Genomic DNA, 22,031 nt, shown 5'->3' on the forward strand with positions numbered 1-22,031 from the left:
GAGTTCAACGCTTTGGTCAAATAAAGGTAGATCCCTGTTAGTTGGTCTCCTTTGTCTAGTGCTTTGACGATAACATTTGAGAAATGAGCTACAGCTAAATTTGTGCTTTTGCCAGCCCGGCAACCTAATTGAACTTTACTCTGAAGATTTAACTTTGTTAAGTACCCCATGAGCCTGTTTTTCATTATGGTCTCTATGACTTTTGAAAAAGATGACACATGAGATTGGTCTGTAATTTTCTATGATTTCTGGGTCATCTTTCTTATATATAGGTAGGATTTTTGCATGCTTTAGTATGTCTGGGAAGCAATCTGTGGAGAAGGATTCATTGATGATGCGTAAAATATTGTTAGATAGCATAGAATATGAAGTGAATGGTGCAGATCCTTAGAAATTGCCCATGAAAGTATCACTTCAACTTGTTTCATCTCTGTTTTGTCCCTATTACATAAACTATATCTATGAAATCAACATTCAAAAATTGGATTACATGCCATCCCCAGGAGAATAGGGTTGTCATACATTAAGGAAACAATGATAGTATTAAGATATATTTGTAATACATGTATCTAGCATTAAAATTCATATAAACAAATTTGTTATTGAAATTAAATATGACAAATGATATAGGTGATTCTTTCTTTCTTCTTATCTTATTTTTAAATCTGATATATTTTAGGTACAACTGTGAGCGTTTTTGTAACAAGCTTGGACGTGTAAAGCGTTTGCAGAGTTTATCAGAGCCAATCAAGGAAGCTTATTTCCCAAAGCTGGACAGCTTTGTGGCTAGCCGTGTGTGGCCACCACGCAACAGCAATGTTATGCTCAGTGTAAGCTATGAATCTGATTTGTCACAGTTAGCAAATTTTCACTGCCCAGACTAATCTGTCCTCCTCGTCCTTTGTGAAAAATCTCCTAATATGCTTGAAGCTTTTTACTATTTGGTTTCAAAAAGAGTTATTTTTCATTGATTAAATTTTTTATTAAGATTTATGAGATCCATCCATGAAGCATACTGTAACCCTTGGCTGTATTTACTGTTTTCTGCTTAGGATGTAGATCGTGAGCAAGAACAACTTAAATTTGACATCCAAGACCTGGAGCGATGGAGAGATCGCATGTTTGATGCCATCCACCGTGGCACAGTTATACAGGTAAATATTTCCAGTACCACAGGGCACTGACGTAACTAAAGATTTCTGTTGCATCACATACACATAGAAATTTCACTTTATTGTCCTCATTAATGTGTGGTTTCACTGGAACAAAAGTTTTATTTTTTCACGTATTGCACTTGATTCCTTACTCTCATACACAGGACCATCTCAAATGACACTAATCAAATTGATTCCTAACATGATTGTATGCTATTAGACTGAGGTCTCAGCGAATTAATGTATACAAAACAAGAATTTTAGTTATAACATGTAAATGGAGGTAAGCTTCAAACTTTTGGATGACCAACAAGCACCTAGAAAGAACTGAAAATGTTACTTTGACAAGAACAAAACTATGAGCTGCATGTAGTATACACTATTAATTACTTCTAACTAATAATTTTTGGACAACGATTCACTCCCCCCCTCCCTTCTTCCCCACCCATAAATGGACACAGTTTCACTGAAAGCAGTTATATGTATCAATATCACATTGATATTAGATAAACTAACATTAAATAAAAACTGAAAATCCAACAGCTCACATAAAAACATAAACTGACCTTGCTCCCCCCAGTGTGGAAAATATTTATCCAAACACAATATCATGTACACTTTGTAAGAGACCAGAGAGCTCATGTGTCTGACAGCAGTTTGAAAAAAAAAACTTTTCTTGTTATATATAGTACAGATTAACCACACAAACAATTTAATGAAGACTTTCTAATGTTATTCTTCAACTGAGCTTCAGGTGCCTAGACAGAGTTGCAGATATGTCCATTATTACTTGAGCCCATTATTATTACTGAGCCCTGGTGCAATATGAAGTTTTAATCTCTTGGGAAGGTTTATTTTTAATTTGTATGTTTGAGAGATTAGTCTACTACATGGTTATGAACAAATCTACCTGTAAGGTTGCTGAAGCTTAGAAAAACAATAATATTAAAAACCCTCCACTATAAGTATTCAATATTGGAAAACAATAATGATTAAAAAGTTGAACTGAATATTTAGTTTTTTAGTCAGTTTGGAGCAATGAATTGCCTGATTGATCACCTCACCACTCTATGTTACTGGGGAAAAATTCAGTGTCAGAACTTGGTTGATGATGATAATAATAAACTTTACATTATGTACGCTGAGTATGGAATGTATGAAGATTAGCAGACTAAAAATATTAAAATACATGTTGAAGATGTGGTGGAGTAGTCCGCCTTTCACATTGTCACAGGTTTCCATATTGCATAGGTTTCCCTAAAGCCTTTATTTTCACACAACATGGATTTTATATAATAATCCAAATTTCCTGGTGTAACAACAGTGAGTATTCAAAAAAGAACTCAATAACATGGGAACTGAGTTTCTCCTGATGACATCACTAAGAAAAAATTCTTCCTTTTCTTGCCATATCAGATTTATGTAAGAACTCCAGCTTTCATCTATCTTGTCACACTACAAAGATAAGGTTTTCTAAATACCGACATCTAAATAAATCATATTAAATGTGATTTCAATAGCTTGTGTTAACATCTCCTATTTCCCATTACCTTCCCTTAATTCCTTGCTTGTATTTATTATATACAAAATATAAATTTTCATTTTGATTATTAGGAAAATGGCCAGGAGATGCAACTGACTGAAGATGGTGGCATAGACATTCTTGGTAACATCATGGAGTCAAGTACAATATCCATCAACCGCCGATATTATGGGAACTTGCACAATCTAGGCCACGTTGCTCTCGCTTTGTGCCATGACCCTGATAACAGACATTTGGTGAGTTAGAAAGTATGATTTTTTTTAATATTCAGTATTAAGGTTATGTAGTAGTGAATCCATGTTGTTACAGTTGTGTATGTAGCCCACTATCGCCTAGCCTGACACCTTCTGGTAACTGACTTTTCTCATTATAATCTTGCAGGAAACCTTTGGAGTGATGGGAGACTCAGCTACTGCAATGAGAGATCCTGTATTCTATCGATGGCATGCCTTTGTTGATGACGTTTTCCAAGAACACAAAGCAACCCTCCCTCCATACACATTGCAAAAGGTAAGTGCAGACATCTCGAAGAGAGAGTAACTGTTTTCTGCTAATGTATGTAGGGTGAAAATATAATATGTCACATAGAGGCTAAAATTTAAGAATAATGAGGGAATATCCCAGTCTGTTTCAGTTAGTTCCATAATGGATGTTATTTTTGGATCTGAAACTGTTGAAACACAGAAGTGACATGATATGAGAATTAACTGCTTTGCACAAAATAAAAATAGTGGCAAGTTGTAATCTTATTATTATTTATTAAAACTGTTTAAAGTGGAAACAAAATTGCCAATGTTGATACAAAGAATACACTAAATGACACACTGAACTATTTCTTCCACAGCTTCAATTTGATAATGTGAACATAGCAGGTTTCTCAGTACAAACTGATGGGTCAAAAGCTCCAAACCAGCTGGAAACAACATATGATCAAAATGATGTAAATCTTACAAGAGGAATGGACTTTACTCCAAGAGGAAATGTCTTTGCAAGAATAACTCATTTGAACCACAAACCTTTCACATACATAATAAATGTAAGGAAACAGTATATTTTATACTATTGGTAAATAACTGAAATGATTAATTTTTGTTATGACAACACTATATTTGATCAACTGGCAAATATTATTTTTTTTATATCTGAAGCTGATGGCTATTTTTAGCATCACTGATGGCATGATTAATTAACAGTTTCATTTTCACTATCCTGTTTTCTTTGCATGTATGAGGCATAAAGGAAGGAGTGTGAGCACAGAATGTTAACCAGGAAATAGAAAATCTTATATATGCACCAAAAATCATTTGACTGATATATCATTCACATATTTCTACAATTATTTCTGTTATAGTGGATAACTTGATTGCATCTCAGTCCACACTGATTAATTAAAACACAGTGTTACAGCTACAAGGCCACTGGACTTGATGGGGTGCTCATTACATTTTACATTCAATATGCAAAGACCCCTCTTTGAGAACTATTTTACTGCAGATAACTGGTGCAAAGGAACTTGTCCAATGAAGGTCATTCCAGTCTATGAGTAGGATCACAAGATGCACACTTGGAACTATAGAACTATCCAACAGCCATTAATTTCTTGCAGAATTATGGAATATGTACTATTCTCACATGTAATGAGATTTCTGGATACTGAACAACTCCTGTGTAGGAATAAACATGATTTCCAGAAGCACAGATCATATGAAACAAAGTTTCTTCTGCTCATTCATGGTAACCAGAAGTTAGTAGTTGGTGGAGTTCAGAGTGGCTCCCAGAAAGCTTTTGATAAAATTGTTGAGGCTTTCATAGTCACTTGTTGGGTTCTGTCTTGGATTCTTTGGGCAACATTTGTTTGACGATTTTTCCGACAGTTCGCCAGCCCAAGCGGCTAGCATTATCAAAGCTTCACCCTCCATGGCTGGTAGTGACTGGTTCACCACCAGTAATGGAGGGTAAATCTTTGACGATGCCAGGCACTTGTGCTGTCAAAATGTCTGAATCATTGCCAAACAAACATCAGCTGAAGAAACTGAGACAGAAGCCAACATCCAATATTTAAAATAAGTGCATACAGAATATCCAAAAAGACATTGGATTAGATTGAAGACTTCCTTGTGGACAGAACTCAATGCATTGTTTTTAACTAAAGGCCATTGCTGTACGTGATTAGATTAGATTTACTTTCATTCCAATTGATCCACAGTAAAGAGGTCCATCAGGATGTAGAACATGTCAGAAAAACAATAATACATGACAAATATTTACAACTCAAACAAATAAGCTAATGTACCGTTCCACAGGTCCCAAGTGGAATGATCGTCATTTTTTTTTAATAAACACTATACGAAAGAATCATTTTACAAACACTAATGCACTGAATTTAAAATAAAAAAAGTTTTTTTATTTATAACGTGATAAACATGTAATAGAACTACTATAATACTTATTTACAACGAACACATTACTGCACTGAAATTGTGCAGAAGTTATATACACACTAATCAGTTGGTTCTACTGAGAAATTCGTCAATAGAATAGAATGAGTCGACCACCAATAGATCCTTTAGGCTTCTCTTAAACTGAATTTCATTGGTTGTTAAGCTTTTTATGGCTGCTGGCAAGTTATTGAAAATGTGTGTTCCTCAATAACGCACACCATTATTTAAAAGAGTAAGAGATTTTAAATCAATTTTTAAGATTATTCTTATTTCTAGCATTGATTCCATGAATTGAGCTGTTGGTTTGAAAAAGTGATATATTTTTAATGACAAATTTCATTAAGGAATAAATATATTGCTAAGCAGTAGTTAGTATCCCTAGTTCCCTAAACAGGCTTCTGCAGGATGTTCTTGAGCTCACACCACATATAAATATCACTGCACGTCTTTGTGCCTGGAAAACTTTAGCTTGGCTTGATGAAGTACGCCAAAAACTAATGACATTATGGAATGAAAGTAAGCATAGCATGCCAGCTTTTTCATTTTTATATCCCCTATGTCTGACACGATTCGCATTGCAAATAGAGATTTGTTAAGACGCTTCAGCAGTTCTGTGGTGTGCTCCTCCCAGTTGAATTTATTATCAAACTGTAACCCCAAGAATTTAACACTGTCCACTACTTCTATCTGCTTATCATCGTATGTTAGGCATATATATTAGGTGGGACACCCCTTACAAGTTCTGACCTGCATGTAGTGTGTTTTTTCAAAGCTTAGTGACAAAGATTGTCTAGGAACCAGTGATTAATGTCCACAAATATTTTATTAGCCTATCTTTCTAAGACTGCACTTGATTTGCTATTTATTGCAATGTTTGTATCATTCAGCAAACAAAACGAACTTGGCATCTGGTAATGTTACTGATGAAAGGTCATTGATACACACAAGAAAAAGTAAGAGCCCTAAAATGGAACCTTGTGGGACCCCACATGTAATTAGTTACCAGATGCTATTTCTTTACCACTCTTCTTAAACAGTGGCTTAACTTCAGCATATTTCAACCATTCAGGAAATATTCCACTGATAAACGACTGGTTACACAGATAGCTTAATATGTTACTTAACTCAGAATCACATTCTTTAATTAACTTTGTTGATATTTCATCATACCCACTAGATGTTTTTGATTTTAAAGATTTTGTGATGGACATTATTTCTGCTGGGGTAGTGAGGGTCAAATTCATATTATGGAAGTTACCTGAAATTTCTGGTCTAAGGTATTCCATAGCAGTACCTGCAGAACCTGACAACCCCATCTTTTCAGTTGCAGTTATAAAATGTTTGTTAAAAAGTTCTGCGACACTATACACATCTGTCACCAATGTGTCTTAATGCTATTTGTCCCTCTTCATGTCTGGTTCTACTGGTCTCCTCCTTCACTATATCCCATATTGTCTTTATTTTGTTTTCTGATATGACTATCTTTTCCTTGTAATATATTTGCTTTGATGTCCATATTACAGTCTTTAATATTTTGCAGTATTTCTTGTAATGTGCTATAGCATCAACATCAGAACTGTTTTGGATTGACAGATACAGTTTTCTTTTTGTTTTACAAGATACCCCTATTCCTTGAGTAATCCATGGCTTCTTTGTAGATTTTGCTCTAACCTTGTTTAGTTTTGGGGGAAAAAAGTGTTCGAATAAGGTAAGAACTTTATTAGTAAAAGTGTTATATTTTTCATTCATGCCATGAGCACTGTAAACATCAGTCCAGTGAATGTCTCTGAGGAGTGTCCTAAAATAATCAATTTTTGGCTTATTGATTACCCTCTTGAGCTCAGATTTAACAGATTTTATATCCTGGTCAATATTAACATTTAACAGAAGGAACTGAACGTCATGGTCTGAGAGGCCATTGACTATTGGTTTTGTAATATAATTTTGTTCATTGGACTTTTCTATAAAGATATTATCAATGGCTGTTTGTGAGCAATTGGCTACCCTAGTGGGGAACTTTACAGTGAGAATTAAGTTGAATGATAGTGTTACTAACTCAAATAAGTTCTTATTGGGAGAGTCTTTAAGGAAATCTACATTGAAATCACCAGCAACCACTATTTCTTTGTTTTTGGTTGTTAAATGGGCCATTTTGTGAAATTCAACTTCTGTTGCACGTGCTTCCATATGCTGTTCTAGGCAAAATTTTTGAATGTCTAGGTTCTTAAATTTGTGACAGTTCCTGATGAATGTGGCAACTCCTCCTTTCTCCATTTCTGCTCTACAAAAGTGAGATGCTAACCTAAAACCTGTAACACTTTAAAAGCTCTACACCAGTGGTCACATGATGTTCAGAGAGGCAGATTATGTCAGCTGGGTTTGAAGACTCTAATTCAACTGTGCAGATAATATATTCATTCATTTTATTTCTCAGTCCTCAAATATTTTGATGCAACGAAGATAGCTGACATTTCACACTGACTGAGTTAAAATTGGGTAGAGTTGAAATATCTGCTGACTGTTGAAAATTCTTAACCAATAGCTGTTTATGCTGATGTAATAAGCTAGATTTATGTTTCTTGGTTTCTTTCTCAAACTGAAGGTTTGTCTCAGTTCTAACCTCTCTTGAAATTTGTTTTCTTTCTGTCCTCCCTACCCTAAAAAAGGGTCTTTTCTGTACCCTGTAACCACTGGTATTTTATCACTCATGACAGTGCCTCCCCCCTTTAACTTTCCTGCTATTTTCCCAGCCAGTTTACCCTTCCCTTCCATATTGAGGTGAAGGCCATGCCTAATATGATCCCACCTATTGAGAGAATCAATAGGAACCACACCAATGTGTGACCCTGCACCCAACATAAGCAGCCGTTCCAACTCCAAATTAACTCTCTTGACAGAAGAGTTCAAATGAGGTCGGTCATGGCGCCCAAGAACAGATACAAACTCAACACTAGTATGCTTCGATGCTGATCCAATCTTTGCCAGGTCACAACCTATATTGTACCCAGCCTCTCTGTCAATACTATTAACTGCCCCAGCCACTATAACCATGGTATCTTCCTTAGTGAAATCTTTGCAAAGTGATCCTAAATCCTCTGTCACCTGCTCAGACCAGCACTAGGTTTAAAAAAATTGGTGACCTGGTATTCTGATCCTAGTTCATCCTGCAAAAGTTGGCCAACACCTCTTCCATGGGAGCTACCTAACAACAACACTTTCTTTCTCTTTACTAATTTCCCTACATTCTTAGTTTTCAATTTGCTGCTGAAAGTTTGTTGTGCCCCGTCTACACCTGCAACTGCTTGAGGTTCGCCAGCTTCTAACTGAAGCAACAGGTCAAATCTATTTTCCACATTCATCACAAAGCTGTCAATTTCTAGGCCTGTTCCTCCTGTTGCCTGTTGCCACTTCCCACCTCTCGTTACCCTTCTCCCTCCTTAACCTGTCAAGATCTCCCCTGTCCTTGCCTAACTCAGCCTGAAGGGCAGCAATTTTCCCCTCCTGTTCTAGTATCTTCCTATCTCTACTACATATCCTACAAAACCACTGATGAGTCTCATTTACTTCCCCTATTCCCGCGCCACTACAGTCACCCACATGGAAAAAACTACAGCATCCAACACACCAAAGCCCCAACCTAACAATTCTACGGCAAGTCAAGCACTTTTCACTCATGATAAACATAATAGTTTATGAAGAATGAGTCAGTTAAATTACAGATAAACACGAAAATATGTTTTCACAAATTTGGCCTATATGCAACTGTGTGTAAACAAAAACAACAGTGCAGAGTTTCTGAAATAACAACTTAAACTTTACGCTACTTTCTGGAAATGTGAGTTAAATAATGAAGAGGTACCCTACAGTTAAATTGCTGGAGAGAGCAAAGAACAACAAAATGAAATTCTATAGATTTGCGGTGGCAAAACGTAAACAGAAAATATGACTGTATGGTCTTTTTGCATTTTCTGCTATATTATGTAAAGAAAAATAAAACCTTTAACTTAAAAGGCACACTAATACACCTATTTAACATGTAATCAGTACTAAACTATATGGTTTTATAATCTAAAATGACTTATCTCTATGAGAACACCAAAACTTGCGCTATTCGCCTGGCTGCAGGGCTGTGGGGCTGCCTACATAAATGACATAGCGGATGAAGTCTGTAACTTTATGAGGCTTTTCTTAGATTGCACAGTTGTGCACCTGGAAGTAAGTCTGTTGGAAACTTGATACAATATTCAGAGATAAGGTGATCAGTGCCCAGTGCAAAGAGTGCAACTGACTCCAAACTTAACTGGAATATAATCCACATAAATATAAAATAATATTCAACATTGCTTGAGTAGATGATCAGTGATGAATTGCTTGAATCAGTTACTACTTTCAAATATCTAGGAGCTTCCATCTGCAATGATTTTAAGGTGAAATCACATAAATTTAATCAGATTTATTGCAAGAATTGTAAGAAAGTGTAATTTACACATAAACTTATTTGACCATTTTTTAAGTATTGTTCATCAGTCTACGACACTTACTATGTAGGATAAATGGGAGTGCTAGAAAAGATCACAGAGGAGCTGCATGATCGACCATGTATTTGTTAAGTCAAAGTGAGAGTGTTATAGAAATGTTCAACAAATCACAGTGGGAGCCATAAGAAGGGGAATGTTCTGGATTATGGAAAGCGCAACTCAGAAAATTCCGAGTCCACATTAACAAATGAGTCATGAAACACATTACTTCATCCAAAATGTACCTTTGGTAATGACAACAACACCAAAATTAAAGAAACTTGGTGCCATACTGAAGGGCTTTGGCTGTCTTTCATCCCATGCATCATCTGCAAATAGATAAAGTAGGAGAGAAAATGAGACTGTTACTATATGTACCCCCCACTTCACCACTGTGGAGCACAAATGTAGATTTAGGTTTAAAACTACATTTGAGTTGCATGTGTTCTTTTTTTCATATTTTTCTTGTATTTTAATGATGTGATCGGTCATCAACTAGAACATTAAAGCTGCATATGTGTACATTCTTTTCAGGTCAATAACAAAGGTCCTCAACGATTAGGAACAGTGAGAATATTTTTGGCACCCAAATTTGATGAACGAGGCATTACTCTCTTGCTGAGAGATCAAAGACTCCTTTTCATTGAGCTTGATCGTTTCACAACAAACTGTAAGTAGCTGCTTTGGTTTTTAGTATAACTTCCTGATCTTAAACATTTATAAATGGAAAAATTGCAAAATAATGATAAAAAAGATAAATTAGCCTTCTAATTATAAGAAAAACAGACAAACTGGGTTTCACAGAAACACTAGCCACCTCAACCATGTTTCCTTCACCTGGCAAAACAAAGGGGAGGTCTGGAGAAGATGAGGTTACACAAGGATTAAGTAGAACATAGTTGGATGGATAAAACTTTGCCATAAGCAACCATCTGAAACCAGTTAACTTGGTGTGGCATGGATAAGAGGTTAGAGGTTGGAGCCTTTAAGTTATTCATCAATAAGTTAAAGAATACACATTCTATTTGAGTGTAAAGTGGAAGATGGAGTTGGAAATGTTTTTGATAAGTTATCAGAAAATTTAAAAATAAAAGATTATTCTTCTTGTCCATTAACAAAATTTAGCTCCTCAGGTAAATATAAAAATAAGGAAGTTTACTGTTATACAAAATAATTGGTACAAATTAGAGAAAACATGCTAATATTGTATCAAATATACAAAAGTGATGATAACTGAAGACTGAGCAAAGGAATTTGTTACAATACTTACTTTAGAAGTGAAAAGTATTACAATACTAAGCTCTTACTAATACTAAGCTGTTATGGCAATGTTCTCGAAAATATTTGAATCACTCATTTAGTTTCATTTAAGTAATATATTTGGAAAATATGACTTCCTCTGCAGCAATCAATATGGATTTCAGGCAGGTAGAACTATCACTGCAGCTCTTCTGGAAACTGGCAGTCAGACTTTAACTGCTTTTGAAAATAACAAGATGGTGCCACTTTACTATGAGAATTGGTAGAATACTAGGGAAGAGCAATTAGTCTCCAAAAGAGAGCACACACAAAATACTCATGTGATCCATCCTGGAATATTGTTCAAGTTTGTGGGATCCATACCAAACAGAACTAATGTGACACTGAATGGATACAAAGAAGGACAGGATGAATAGACACAGGTTTTTTTGGCCCATGGGTGTCACAAATATGCTGAAAGAACGCAATTGGTAGATGCTTGAAGGTAGATGCAAACTATCCAGTGAAAACCTACTTAGAACGTTTCTATAACCAACATTAAGTGATGAATCTAGGAATATCTTACTACTCCCTATGTATCACTCCTTTTGAGACCACAAAGACGATATTACAACTATTTGTAGCATACACAGAGGCTTGTAAGCAATAATCCTTCCCATGCTCCATAGGTGGATGGAGAAGGAGAAAGCTGTAATAACTGCTATAATGAGACACAGTGATTTGGAAAGAACAGTTGTAAATGTAGCTCTAAGTAAAGCATATGACAGCATTACTTTTAACATATTACTAACAAAATTACAGCATTATGATGTACACAGATTTACATTAGCAATATGCTACGTGAACAAAAAAAGAAAGTTTGTCTCACTTATAAACAGATAACCTACCTTAGTGAAAATTGATACTGGTGTTCCATAGGGCTCTGTCCTTTGACCCTTTCTTTTTTATTTTAGCTAGCTTCTATTTAGGCAGTCTAAAAAAATAGAAAATAAATAAATCAAACATTTAGGAACACATAGTGAACCAAACTCAGTTGGGAAGAATATATCAACCAAGTTCGCAAAAAGATCTCATAGGTTGCGCGCCTCGTGTGGAAACCGAGAGATGTGGTTAACAGTAATTAGTGCCATACGAAATACATAGTGCTCTTTCCTTCACACAAGCAGTCTGTATATGTGTGGATGGATATGTGTGTGTGTGCGAGTGTATACCCGTCCTTTTTCCCCCTAAGGTAAGTCTTTCCGCTCCCGGGATTGGAATGACTCCTTACCCTCTCCCTTAAAACCCACATCCTTTCGTCTTTCCCTCTCCTTCCCTCTTTCCTGATGAGGCAACAGTTTGTTGCGAAAGCTTGAATTTTGTGTGTATGTTTGTGTGTCTGTCGACCTGCCAGCACTTTCGTTTGGTAAGTCACATCATCTTTGTTTTTAGATATATATTTCCTACGTGGAATGTTTCCCTCTATTATAACCATATCATTAATTTGAACCCAACAATTACGTTTGTTATTGTCGCTGTTGCATCTCGAAATCTTTCCTGTCGTCTTATTTTCTCTTTCTGTTTTTACCAGTAGTCTCACTTTGTATTCACCTCCCCCTTTTTACCGTAATACAATTTTATCCCGCCTAAATATACTCTATAATACGTAACCCACTTCCAAACCATAACCAAAAAAAATTTTATTTTGCGCTTTCAACAATACCGCTGCTATAAAATCCATCGTTTCTAGTTCAATAACAGCTGCTTTCGCGTATTAAACAACCATTTCGGCTAGTTCTAATAACTTTTACTTTATTTCCACTTCCGTTTTTCGCACATCACTGATCATTTTTAGCCGCTCCCCACAGGTTTTAACGTCATTATTTACAATTGTTAGCCCCATTTTCGTAATCTTTCACCACAACACCACTCCTTTTAATACATTTACACGTTTTTTCGAAATTTTCCCGAATTTCTCTGTCCTTTAACGTGTTTTAGCGGCAACACAACCACCTAACCTTCATGAATATCGCTGTCTACCAACCCAAGTTCACCACAGGATCAACTTAACCAACACTTTTTCGCCTTTTTTCATACCAGATCTCCAGTTATTTTCTAGTTCACCCTTATCTCTCCCCATATATTTTTATCTTTCATTTTCATTTCAACCTCGTGTTACACTTTCCACCTTCTAATACCATGTCACCCTCACAACACCCCCACCACGACCCCATTAAGTTTTATTTACATTCCCTCCGCAAACGTGCCTTCACCCTAGCCAGATTACGCTCGCATATTTTATTTTCTCAGGCTTGTCTGACATTTGGCATAACCCCCAAAGGCCTCACACTTAAAGTTCCCATCTCTGGCTGCAACCCTTCTTTCCATCAGTCCCTATACCAGTTCCAAACTGAACAATCCATTGCCCTCACCCACCTAATCCTTCAAAAAAACTCTGCTTGTGTCTGTATATGTGTGGATGGATATGTGTGTGTGTGTGCGCGAGTGTATACCCGTCCTTTTTTCCCCCTAAGGTAAGTCTTTCCGCTCCCGGGATTGGAATGACTCCTTACCCTCTCCCTTAAAACCCACATCCTTTCGTCTTTCCCTCTCCTTCCCTCTTTCCTGATGAGGCAACAGTTTGTTGCGAAAGCTTGAATTTTGTGTGTATGTTTGTGTGTCTGTCGACCTGCCAGCACTTTCATTTGGTAAGTCACATCATCTTTGTTTTTAGATATATATTTCCTACGTGGAATGTTTCCCTCTATTATATATATATATATGCTCTCTTTACCGGGAACAATGTTAAAGAACATGCTGGCATGAAATAAAATTCACAAACTCAATGCGAGCTATAAGGCAAACATTGATGTCCCAAGGCACGGGTAGCAAGAACAGTAAACTCTCACAAAGTCAATGGTCTCAAAATTTTTAATAAATTTCTCCTCTCTCTGTGATACACACAATTTAAAAAATAAAAGTATAATTATATAACTGGCTTAAAGAGCCCAATTTATAATATAAAAAACTTCTATGATGTGGAAAATATTGATTTTTTATTTAATATTGTGGCTGTACTCATTCAATTGGCATGAACAATGTTGATTTTTTAGTATTTAATATTGTAGCTGTACCCTTTGAGTTGACTGCACTACTGATATCTACATATGATGAAGTCCCATGTAAAATGATCAATGACAAATAAATGAAGGTTTGAAGATTAAATCTGTAAAGAGGGAAATCCCGAATGAAATGACAACAAACAAGATATAAAATCTAAAAAAGCTGAAAGTTATAGTGAGCATCCAACGGATCAGGTAATGGAAGGACAGACTGGGGATTGAAAACTAGATGCAAGAATGGTGTACAATGAGAGACAAAAAGTCAAAGACAAGGATGCACATAGGAAAGGTCACAGGAACTAAAAGAGAAGCTGAAAAATATAAAATAGAGTAAAAAATTGAAACTAAATGGATGTAAAGGGCATGGTAGTTAAAAGCAGAAACAAGAGATAGGGAATAACAATTAGGAAAAAGTGCAGTAAGAGACATTAATGTAAGATGAGGACTGTAGTAATCAAACATATGCTGAAAAGTCAGTTTCTAATAAAAAAAAAGCTCAGAACCAAATGTTTTTGTCAAAAGAATTCAAACTGCCTATGTGATAAAGTGAACCAGAAATCATTGGCTTTCTTTCACAAAGCATGTCCAGCAACAGAATATTCTATTATCTGCCATCTCTGTCACTTGTAACTGTTCATAGTTTCAAATTAAAATACTCTTGCTGTTGATGATATTTCCTGTTGTAGTATTTCACAGTTTCTTTTGTGATCTAGAATCCTAGATGATTCTACCAGTTAATTCATGTTTAGTTCTGTCTACTTTATATCTTTCTTTGTTATTTATAAACATTGTTAAATTTGGAACTATTTTACATCATCTTTGTTTTTATGGTATTAGAGTTCTCAATTGTTAGATCTGAGTTTCTCCTGGTGTATACAATTTTCAAACAACTTACAGGAATTCAGCCAGGTAGTATTAACAGTGCTGCCGATATTTCGGTCTTGGTTTGCGTAAGGTGGGTGTATATCTCATTCCTTGTAGCTGTGGCACGGCATATATTGGTCAAACAATCAGGACTGTGGAGGAGTGATGTACTGGGCTTAAATGGCACATGATTGCAGCAGCCAAGTAGATCTGCTATTGCCAATCATTGCTCAGATACTGATCACCCTATGTTATACAACAACATCGACATATTGGCATGCACGTCCAGCTATTGGGACAGTGTTATTAAGGAGGCAGTTGAGATTAAATTAGTGAGCAACCTTGTTAAGAGGGATGGAGGTTTTTGTTTATACTCTGTTTGGAATCCTGATCTCTTCCTTGTCAAAAAACCGTCAATGTTACCTCACCTGCTAGTTCGTAGTCTCACTATCAACATCTATGACTTTGGTTGTCTTTGGTGGTACTGGTGTTCAGTGTGTGTGTTAGCTTTCCTGCATTAGTCTGAGAACCGAGGTTTTAAATTTGTCTGTACATCATCTGTCCATTGCAGTTTGCCTCGAAAATGGCGGGATGTGCTCCTGCCGAAATATTGGCAGTCACTATTAATACTACTTGGCTGAATTCCCATAAGTTGTTTGAAAATTTTCAATTGTTGGTTTACATTGTTGAAATACACAATCCAATTTATCCTATGAGGAATGTTAAAACAATCTTGCAATCAGGCTTTCTTGTAATTTCTATAAATGCACTTTCTTTTATAAAACTACAAAAACTCTATGCAAAAAGCTTCCCTAATTAAGGGCACTCAATAATAAACAGAATGTTGTTTAAAAGTGTAATATTTTACACTAAGTTGACAGACTGTCCTTAAATTAGTCTCATGTGATGTTTTGTCCAAGTATATTTATAGAACTTTACAGCAACATGCTTCTTAATCATTATTTCATCAGTGACTGAGTGTAGTGCCTGTGTGATAGCGCTGTGAAGATAGCGGACTGCACCACAACACCCTTAAACACGTATCACTCGAGATATTGATTATTCTTTGTGCTTTGATGCCACTGACAACAAATATTGTTGGAATGAATATTGAACTACAGTAATTTCACATTGCAGTATTTGATTGGCCATCTAAAATTACACTTTGAACAAAATTTTGTTTTTAATTATAGAAATGACATCTTCTGTTGGTAATAGTAGTCATATGAAAGAGCCAAAGAGCAGTATTTGTGTGGATATACTCTGCCTGTACAAAAAGATCAAGCAACACATCACAAAAGTGCAACTGAAAATGTCTTTAAAAACACCTGAGAAAAGGCACCTTATGGTTTTTGGGAAAAATAGCTGAGGCATTATGAGACTTTCTGTAACACTGACATATTTTTATCTTTTTTTTCCCTTAAGGCTCATTGAAATGTTATAGAAAAGTTATGAACATATCCTACAAGAAGACTTATTGTTTTCAGTGAAAAGTGGAAATAATACAATCAGGCGGAAATCAACGGAGTCGTCTGTGACCATTCCCTTTGAGCAAACTTTCCGTGATCTCACAACAAACCGGCCAACAGACAGTGAAGGTTTGTCCAGGTTTAACTATTGTGGTTGTGGCTGGCCTCAGCACATGCTCATCCCTAAGGGGACGCCTGAAGGATTCCCTTGTGAACTTTTTGTCATGATCTCAAACTATAATGATGATAAGGTAAGTAATAAAAGAGCTTTTGTTGTCATGTTTATCCTTTAAATAATTTCAGTCATAAACATAAAGATTGAAATGAGCTAGGAGTTTTTTTACCTATTTTTTGTGCCTAATGCCATTTTCAGCAAATTAGAGTACAGAGAATTGATATTTTAAGTGCAGGGTTTCATTTCCTTCAAATTTGAGAAAATCTTTCATTCCTTCACATCCCATCCCATAATGATGGAAAGCCAGTAAAGTGAGTTAATTAAGAGTGAGAATTAGCTATTATATGTTGTTTGTATTGGTTACATTAACTAGCAACTGTTGATACTGCTTGCATAGTTATGTGCTATCAGTCAAGAACATTCTCTTATTTTATTTAAAGTAAACTGGCTGCAAACAAACAGATTCTCTTCTGGAGTATTGCAGCATGTTATGGAGTCCTTACTAGATGGGAATGATGGAGAACATTAAAAAAAAGTTCAAAGCAGGGCAACTCTTTTTGGATCACTGCAAAATAGGGGAGAGAGTGTCACAGATATTTTCATTGTGGTGAGATCTTTTCATGAAGTTTCAATCACCAATTTTCTCCCTTGAATGCAAAAATATTTTGTTGATTCCCACCTATGTAAAGAGATATGACCATTGTCATAAAATAAGAAAAATCAGAGCTTGCACAGAAAAATTTACATGATCATTTTTCCCATGTTGTACTTGAGAGGGCCTGGTAAAGAAATAGTCTGAAAGTGGTTCTATGAAACTTCTAACAAGCACTTAACTGTGAATTGCACAGTAGTGATGTAGATGTAAACATAATGCAAATGTACACTATCTGATCAAAAGTCTCCGGACACCCCAATGTAATACGGAACTGACCACTAGGTGTCATAAGAGATGGGTTCACCAGTATACAAGGAGTCAAGGAGTATTGTGTTGTCAGCAGAATGAGTCAGTCAGGAGAGGTCAGTGACTTTGAACGTGGACTAGCCATTGGACGTCACTTAGTAACAAAACCATGAGGGCATTTCGACCCTTCTAAAGTTGCCCAAGTCAACTGGTAGAGATGTGAGTGTGAAGTGGAAGTAAGAAAGGAAGATTAGGGTTTAATGTCATGCCTGTGTGAAGTGGAAATGCAGTGGTACAGCCACACCTAAACCAAGACCAGGCAGACCTCATGTACTGACAGACTCAGACCGTCGAGCATTGCAGAGGGTGGCTGTAAAAAATCAGATGAAATCAGTGAAAGGAATCACCTTGGAGTTCCAAAGTGCTACCAGCAGTCTAGCTAGCACAGGGACTATGCATTGGGAGTTAAAAAGAATGGCCATGCAGCTCTTCATAAGCTATACATTTCAGTCATCACTGCTAAGCATTACTCGAGGTGCTGTTAAGAGTGATGCCACTGGATAGTGGAAGATTGGAAACAAGTGATTTTGTGAGCTGAATTGTGCTACACCCTGTGGCAATCCAGTGGAAAGATTTGGGTGGGACAAATGCCTAGAGGACATTATCTGATGTCAAGTGTAGGATCAATGGTGAAGTATAAAGGAGGTAGTTTTGCAGCATAGCGGTACTTTTCATAGTTGGGGGTGGTTCTCTTATTACACTTTAAAAAATGCTAAATGTATCATGACAAAGCATGTTGTCATAAAGCAGCATCTGGGTTGGCATTTCTCCACACACATTCAGACATCTCACTGAAATTGTCCCCAGCAAAGTTCAAGACGTCGGGAAGGCAAGGGCTGGACATGCCACTTATCAATGTCCACTAATAGATATCCGGATGCTTTTGGTCAGGTGTTGTATACAAGTATTACTGTTCTGAGAACAGTTGCTGCTTTTTTAGTAACAATATTCAGTTACTGTCCATTTTATGAGTACCCTTATGAGTGTATCATTGTAGTGTAACAATGGAGGTCCCATTTGATATTATTTTCTACAATGCTTACAGAGATTAGCTATCAAAAATATGTTCAGACAGTTTACAGGTGTGGTGGATGGTAAGAAAAGTTTTTAATGTACATCTCAATTTTTGTTGACTTCCTGCCTTAGCTTTAGGCACCCATTCAAAATTTTTTTAGGCACTCATTCAACATTTTTGTCAAAATACAAAACTCTCTTAGGATTCATAGATGTGATTGAAACACCTATGTGGGAATTATTTTTATAATTATATGATGCCTGTGTACATTACTGTACACCTGAATCTGCCTTTTATTATTAGCCACAAGTGCTATTAAAGAGTGGATATAGTGGCACATAAATAAAACTGAGATCTTCGATAAGTTGAGATCTTCTATAAGTATGTTTATTAATCAAATCTACATAATGCTTTAATTTATTGCTTTTTTGTGAAGGGAGAATAATAAAAGCAGAAAACTGGTAAAATCAAGTTCATCTTAAGAAAAGTGTAAGGCAATCATGCACCTTACCAAACTTTTTTGTTGAACAGAAGGAATAAATGTGCAACTTAATCAGGCACTTTATTAAGATACACAAATGAATATGAGTTTCTGATCAAAGATAAGGAAGAGTTAAAAGAAATACTGACTGGAATGGATAAGCAACTTAAAATAGCATATGATTAAGGATAAGTGAAATAAAGGCAGAAAATATGAATCAATTAGTTGGCTGTCCCATTGATCATTTGCACAATATGTTGTAACTTTGTGGTGCCGATCAGTAATGAGAAAAAATAGTCCCTTGCTAATATGAAACTGGGAAGAACAGAGTACAATAAATAGCAAAAAAGCTACATAGGAAGAAAGAGCACACAATATGTCCAAAGCTGGTAGGCCCAGATAAGGACTGGGGCAGATGAAGGCTCTCTACAAAATGGGTTTGTTAGTATCGAATACTGGCACAGTATCAGGGAAAACTTTTCTGGAACTCTGCCTCTAAAGCACCCCTTTGTACATAACTGATGCATGAATTGTGAAAAAAAGGGTATAAAAATTAAGTCAATAGATACAGTGCAGTATGAAGTGGTACTAGAAAGACTAGGCAAGATGTAAAGTCTGCAGAAAAATCATTATATGAATGGAGAGGTTAGTGAGACATTTGCTAAGGCTTACAGGTATAGTGAACTTGCCATCAAGGAGAGATCAAAAGATTGAGGAAAAAAGGAGGGGGCATACAACTTTTAGAATATGTAAATACAGTGCTGAAAGCATCCAGCATGGTATAATATATGCAGAGATGAATAGATTGGCACAAGTGGCAGAAGAAAGAGGAATGGACAGCACAGTAGCTCAAAGACTGATGATTATTAACAAAATGCATGTCATTATGCTCTGTACCAGGTTAAATAAGAATAGAGGAACAAATTCCTCAAGATACATGTTGCTGCCCAATGTTTCTAACTGTACCTCTCTCCCTGAAGTTGTTACAGAGTAAAGTTTTATCTGATCAAAAATAACAATCAATGTACAGATCATGATGATGTATCATAACACACACACACACACACACACACACACACACACACACACACACACACACACTTTCATTAATTTTAACATCTGCTTTGCATGTAGTAAATCTAGCATTCTAACAGGCATTTAGATAGTAAATACTTTATGTATTAGCAAACATTCCTTCCTTTTGATGACTGCATTCATTACCATAAGGACTGTCATACTTCACTGCTTTCTCTTCACAATATGACAATAAATAAAATTTTGCTTTTCAGGTTGACCAATCAGTAGATGCAGAAACTTGTGACGATGCCTCAAGTTATTGTGGCATACGTAACAAGAAGTATCCTGACAAAAGGGCCATGGGTTTCCCATTTGACAGACCACCTAGACAAGGTGCCAATACTCTGGCTGACTTCCGCAGAAACTTGCCTAATATGAGTGTTATTGATGTGAAAATACGTTTCACACCACCTGCCACCAATCCAAATATTGTTGACTGATTTTATGAGACAAATAAATGGTCTTCTTTTTGTTTTATCTGAAATGAAATAATGTGAACAGGAGGAACTTGAACTCAAGAGAAAGACTTCAGCCATTTAATAGATTGTGTTGTCCTGCAGAATGGCATAGCAATTTTAAAAAAGGTCGCCTGTTGGATTTATGATGATGACTAGCAATGGACATGGCAAATGAGTTGTATGTACAAGTGTATTATAAACTTGATATAAATAAAAGACTTAGCTCAGAAATATCTGTTCTCTTTGATGTTCAAACAACTATACTGTAAGAAAAGAAACAATTTATTAAAATATTGAACTTTTACAAACACAGTAAATTAAGCCTAAGCATCAGTGGTTCCACGTGTGCCAACCAGCGTGGATACAGAAAACAATGACCATTTGAAATCCAACTCTCACTTTTCTCACATGACATACTGAACACTCTGGATCAAGGGAATCAGGTAGATGCAGTATTTCTTAATTCTGAAAAGCATTTGACTGGCTACCACATGTGCACTTATTGACAAAAGTATGGAAATATGGGTATCAAGTGAAATTTGTGACTGGTTGAGGACTTTTTGGTAGGGAGCACGCAGCATGTTTTCTTGGATGGAGAGTCATTGTCAGATGTAGAAGTAACTTCAGGTATGTTCCAGGGAAGTGTGCTGGGACCATTGCTGTTCATGTTGTATATTAATGACATTGCAGACAATATTAATAGCAACCTCGGAGTTTCTGCAGATGATGAGTTACCAATGATGAAGTTCTGCCTGAAAAAAGCTGTATAAATATTCAGTGAGCTCTTGATAAGATTTTAAAGTTGTGCAAAGATTGGCAACATGCTTTAAATGTTCAGAAATGTAAAACTGTGCACAATATCAATGGGTCACTGTTAGCATCAGCCATCTCATACAAATACCTGGGTGTAACACTTAGTAGGAGACCACTAGTGCTCCTGGGGATTAATAGGGAAGAAGAAGGGGATTCGAGGAAGGAAGAACTAGAGTGACTCTGGAGAAAATCTGAGTTTAGTTTAGTTACCTGTATAATTTATGGATTATAGTTCTGACATCTTGCTATAATTTTAGAATGTGTCTGTTTAAAAATTATAGTACACTGTTTCAGCAAAAATATGACAACATGCTGGCAATTTACATGACTATCTTAAACCAATTTTTACTTTGTACAGATTAAAGGCAAGAAAGAAAAGGAAACCACCTGCATGCATAAAGATAGATGTATGTGAAAATTTACTGTTGGTGAGAAAACACCACATACCACCCATAAGGGTAGGCCTAGGATGCTAAGAAGATGATATGAAGCTAATTAAAAATGGCAAATATTAGTACTGAATTCATAGTTTTGGAATTTGCTTGGATGAGCAATCAAAGTTACAAAGACATTCCACCCACAGGAGTTTTGGTTGGGAATGGGATGGGATAGGATGGGATGGAACTGAGATGAAAATAACAAAAAATGGTAAATATTAATGTCAAATCCACCATATTCAGAGTTGCTACAGTGAACAGTAAC

General features: G+C 36.1%; 1 protein-coding gene across 1 annotated transcript in view; it reads left to right on the forward strand.

The window, feature by feature from the left end:
* Positions 1 to 20,747, forward strand: part of LOC124544854 (phenoloxidase 1-like) — a 31,054-nt gene extending 10,307 nt beyond the window's left edge. The window contains exons 6-13 of the mRNA XM_047123567.1: positions 680 to 830; positions 1,053 to 1,154; positions 2,769 to 2,933; positions 3,079 to 3,207; positions 3,542 to 3,733; positions 10,190 to 10,325; positions 16,368 to 16,600; positions 20,271 to 20,747. Coding sequence (XP_046979523.1) covers positions 680 to 830; positions 1,053 to 1,154; positions 2,769 to 2,933; positions 3,079 to 3,207; positions 3,542 to 3,733; positions 10,190 to 10,325; positions 16,368 to 16,600; positions 20,271 to 20,498 — 1,336 coding nt within the window. The 3' untranslated portion in view covers positions 20,499 to 20,747. The remainder of the gene's footprint in view (positions 1 to 679; positions 831 to 1,052; positions 1,155 to 2,768; positions 2,934 to 3,078; positions 3,208 to 3,541; positions 3,734 to 10,189; positions 10,326 to 16,367; positions 16,601 to 20,270) is intronic.
* The last annotated feature ends 1,284 nt before the right edge of the window (positions 20,748 to 22,031 follow it).

The sequence above is a fragment of the Schistocerca americana genome, chromosome 8 (genome assembly GCF_021461395.2).
Source record: "Schistocerca americana isolate TAMUIC-IGC-003095 chromosome 8, iqSchAmer2.1, whole genome shotgun sequence".
In the NCBI taxonomy this organism is placed as follows: Eukaryota; Metazoa; Arthropoda; class Insecta; order Orthoptera; family Acrididae; genus Schistocerca; species Schistocerca americana.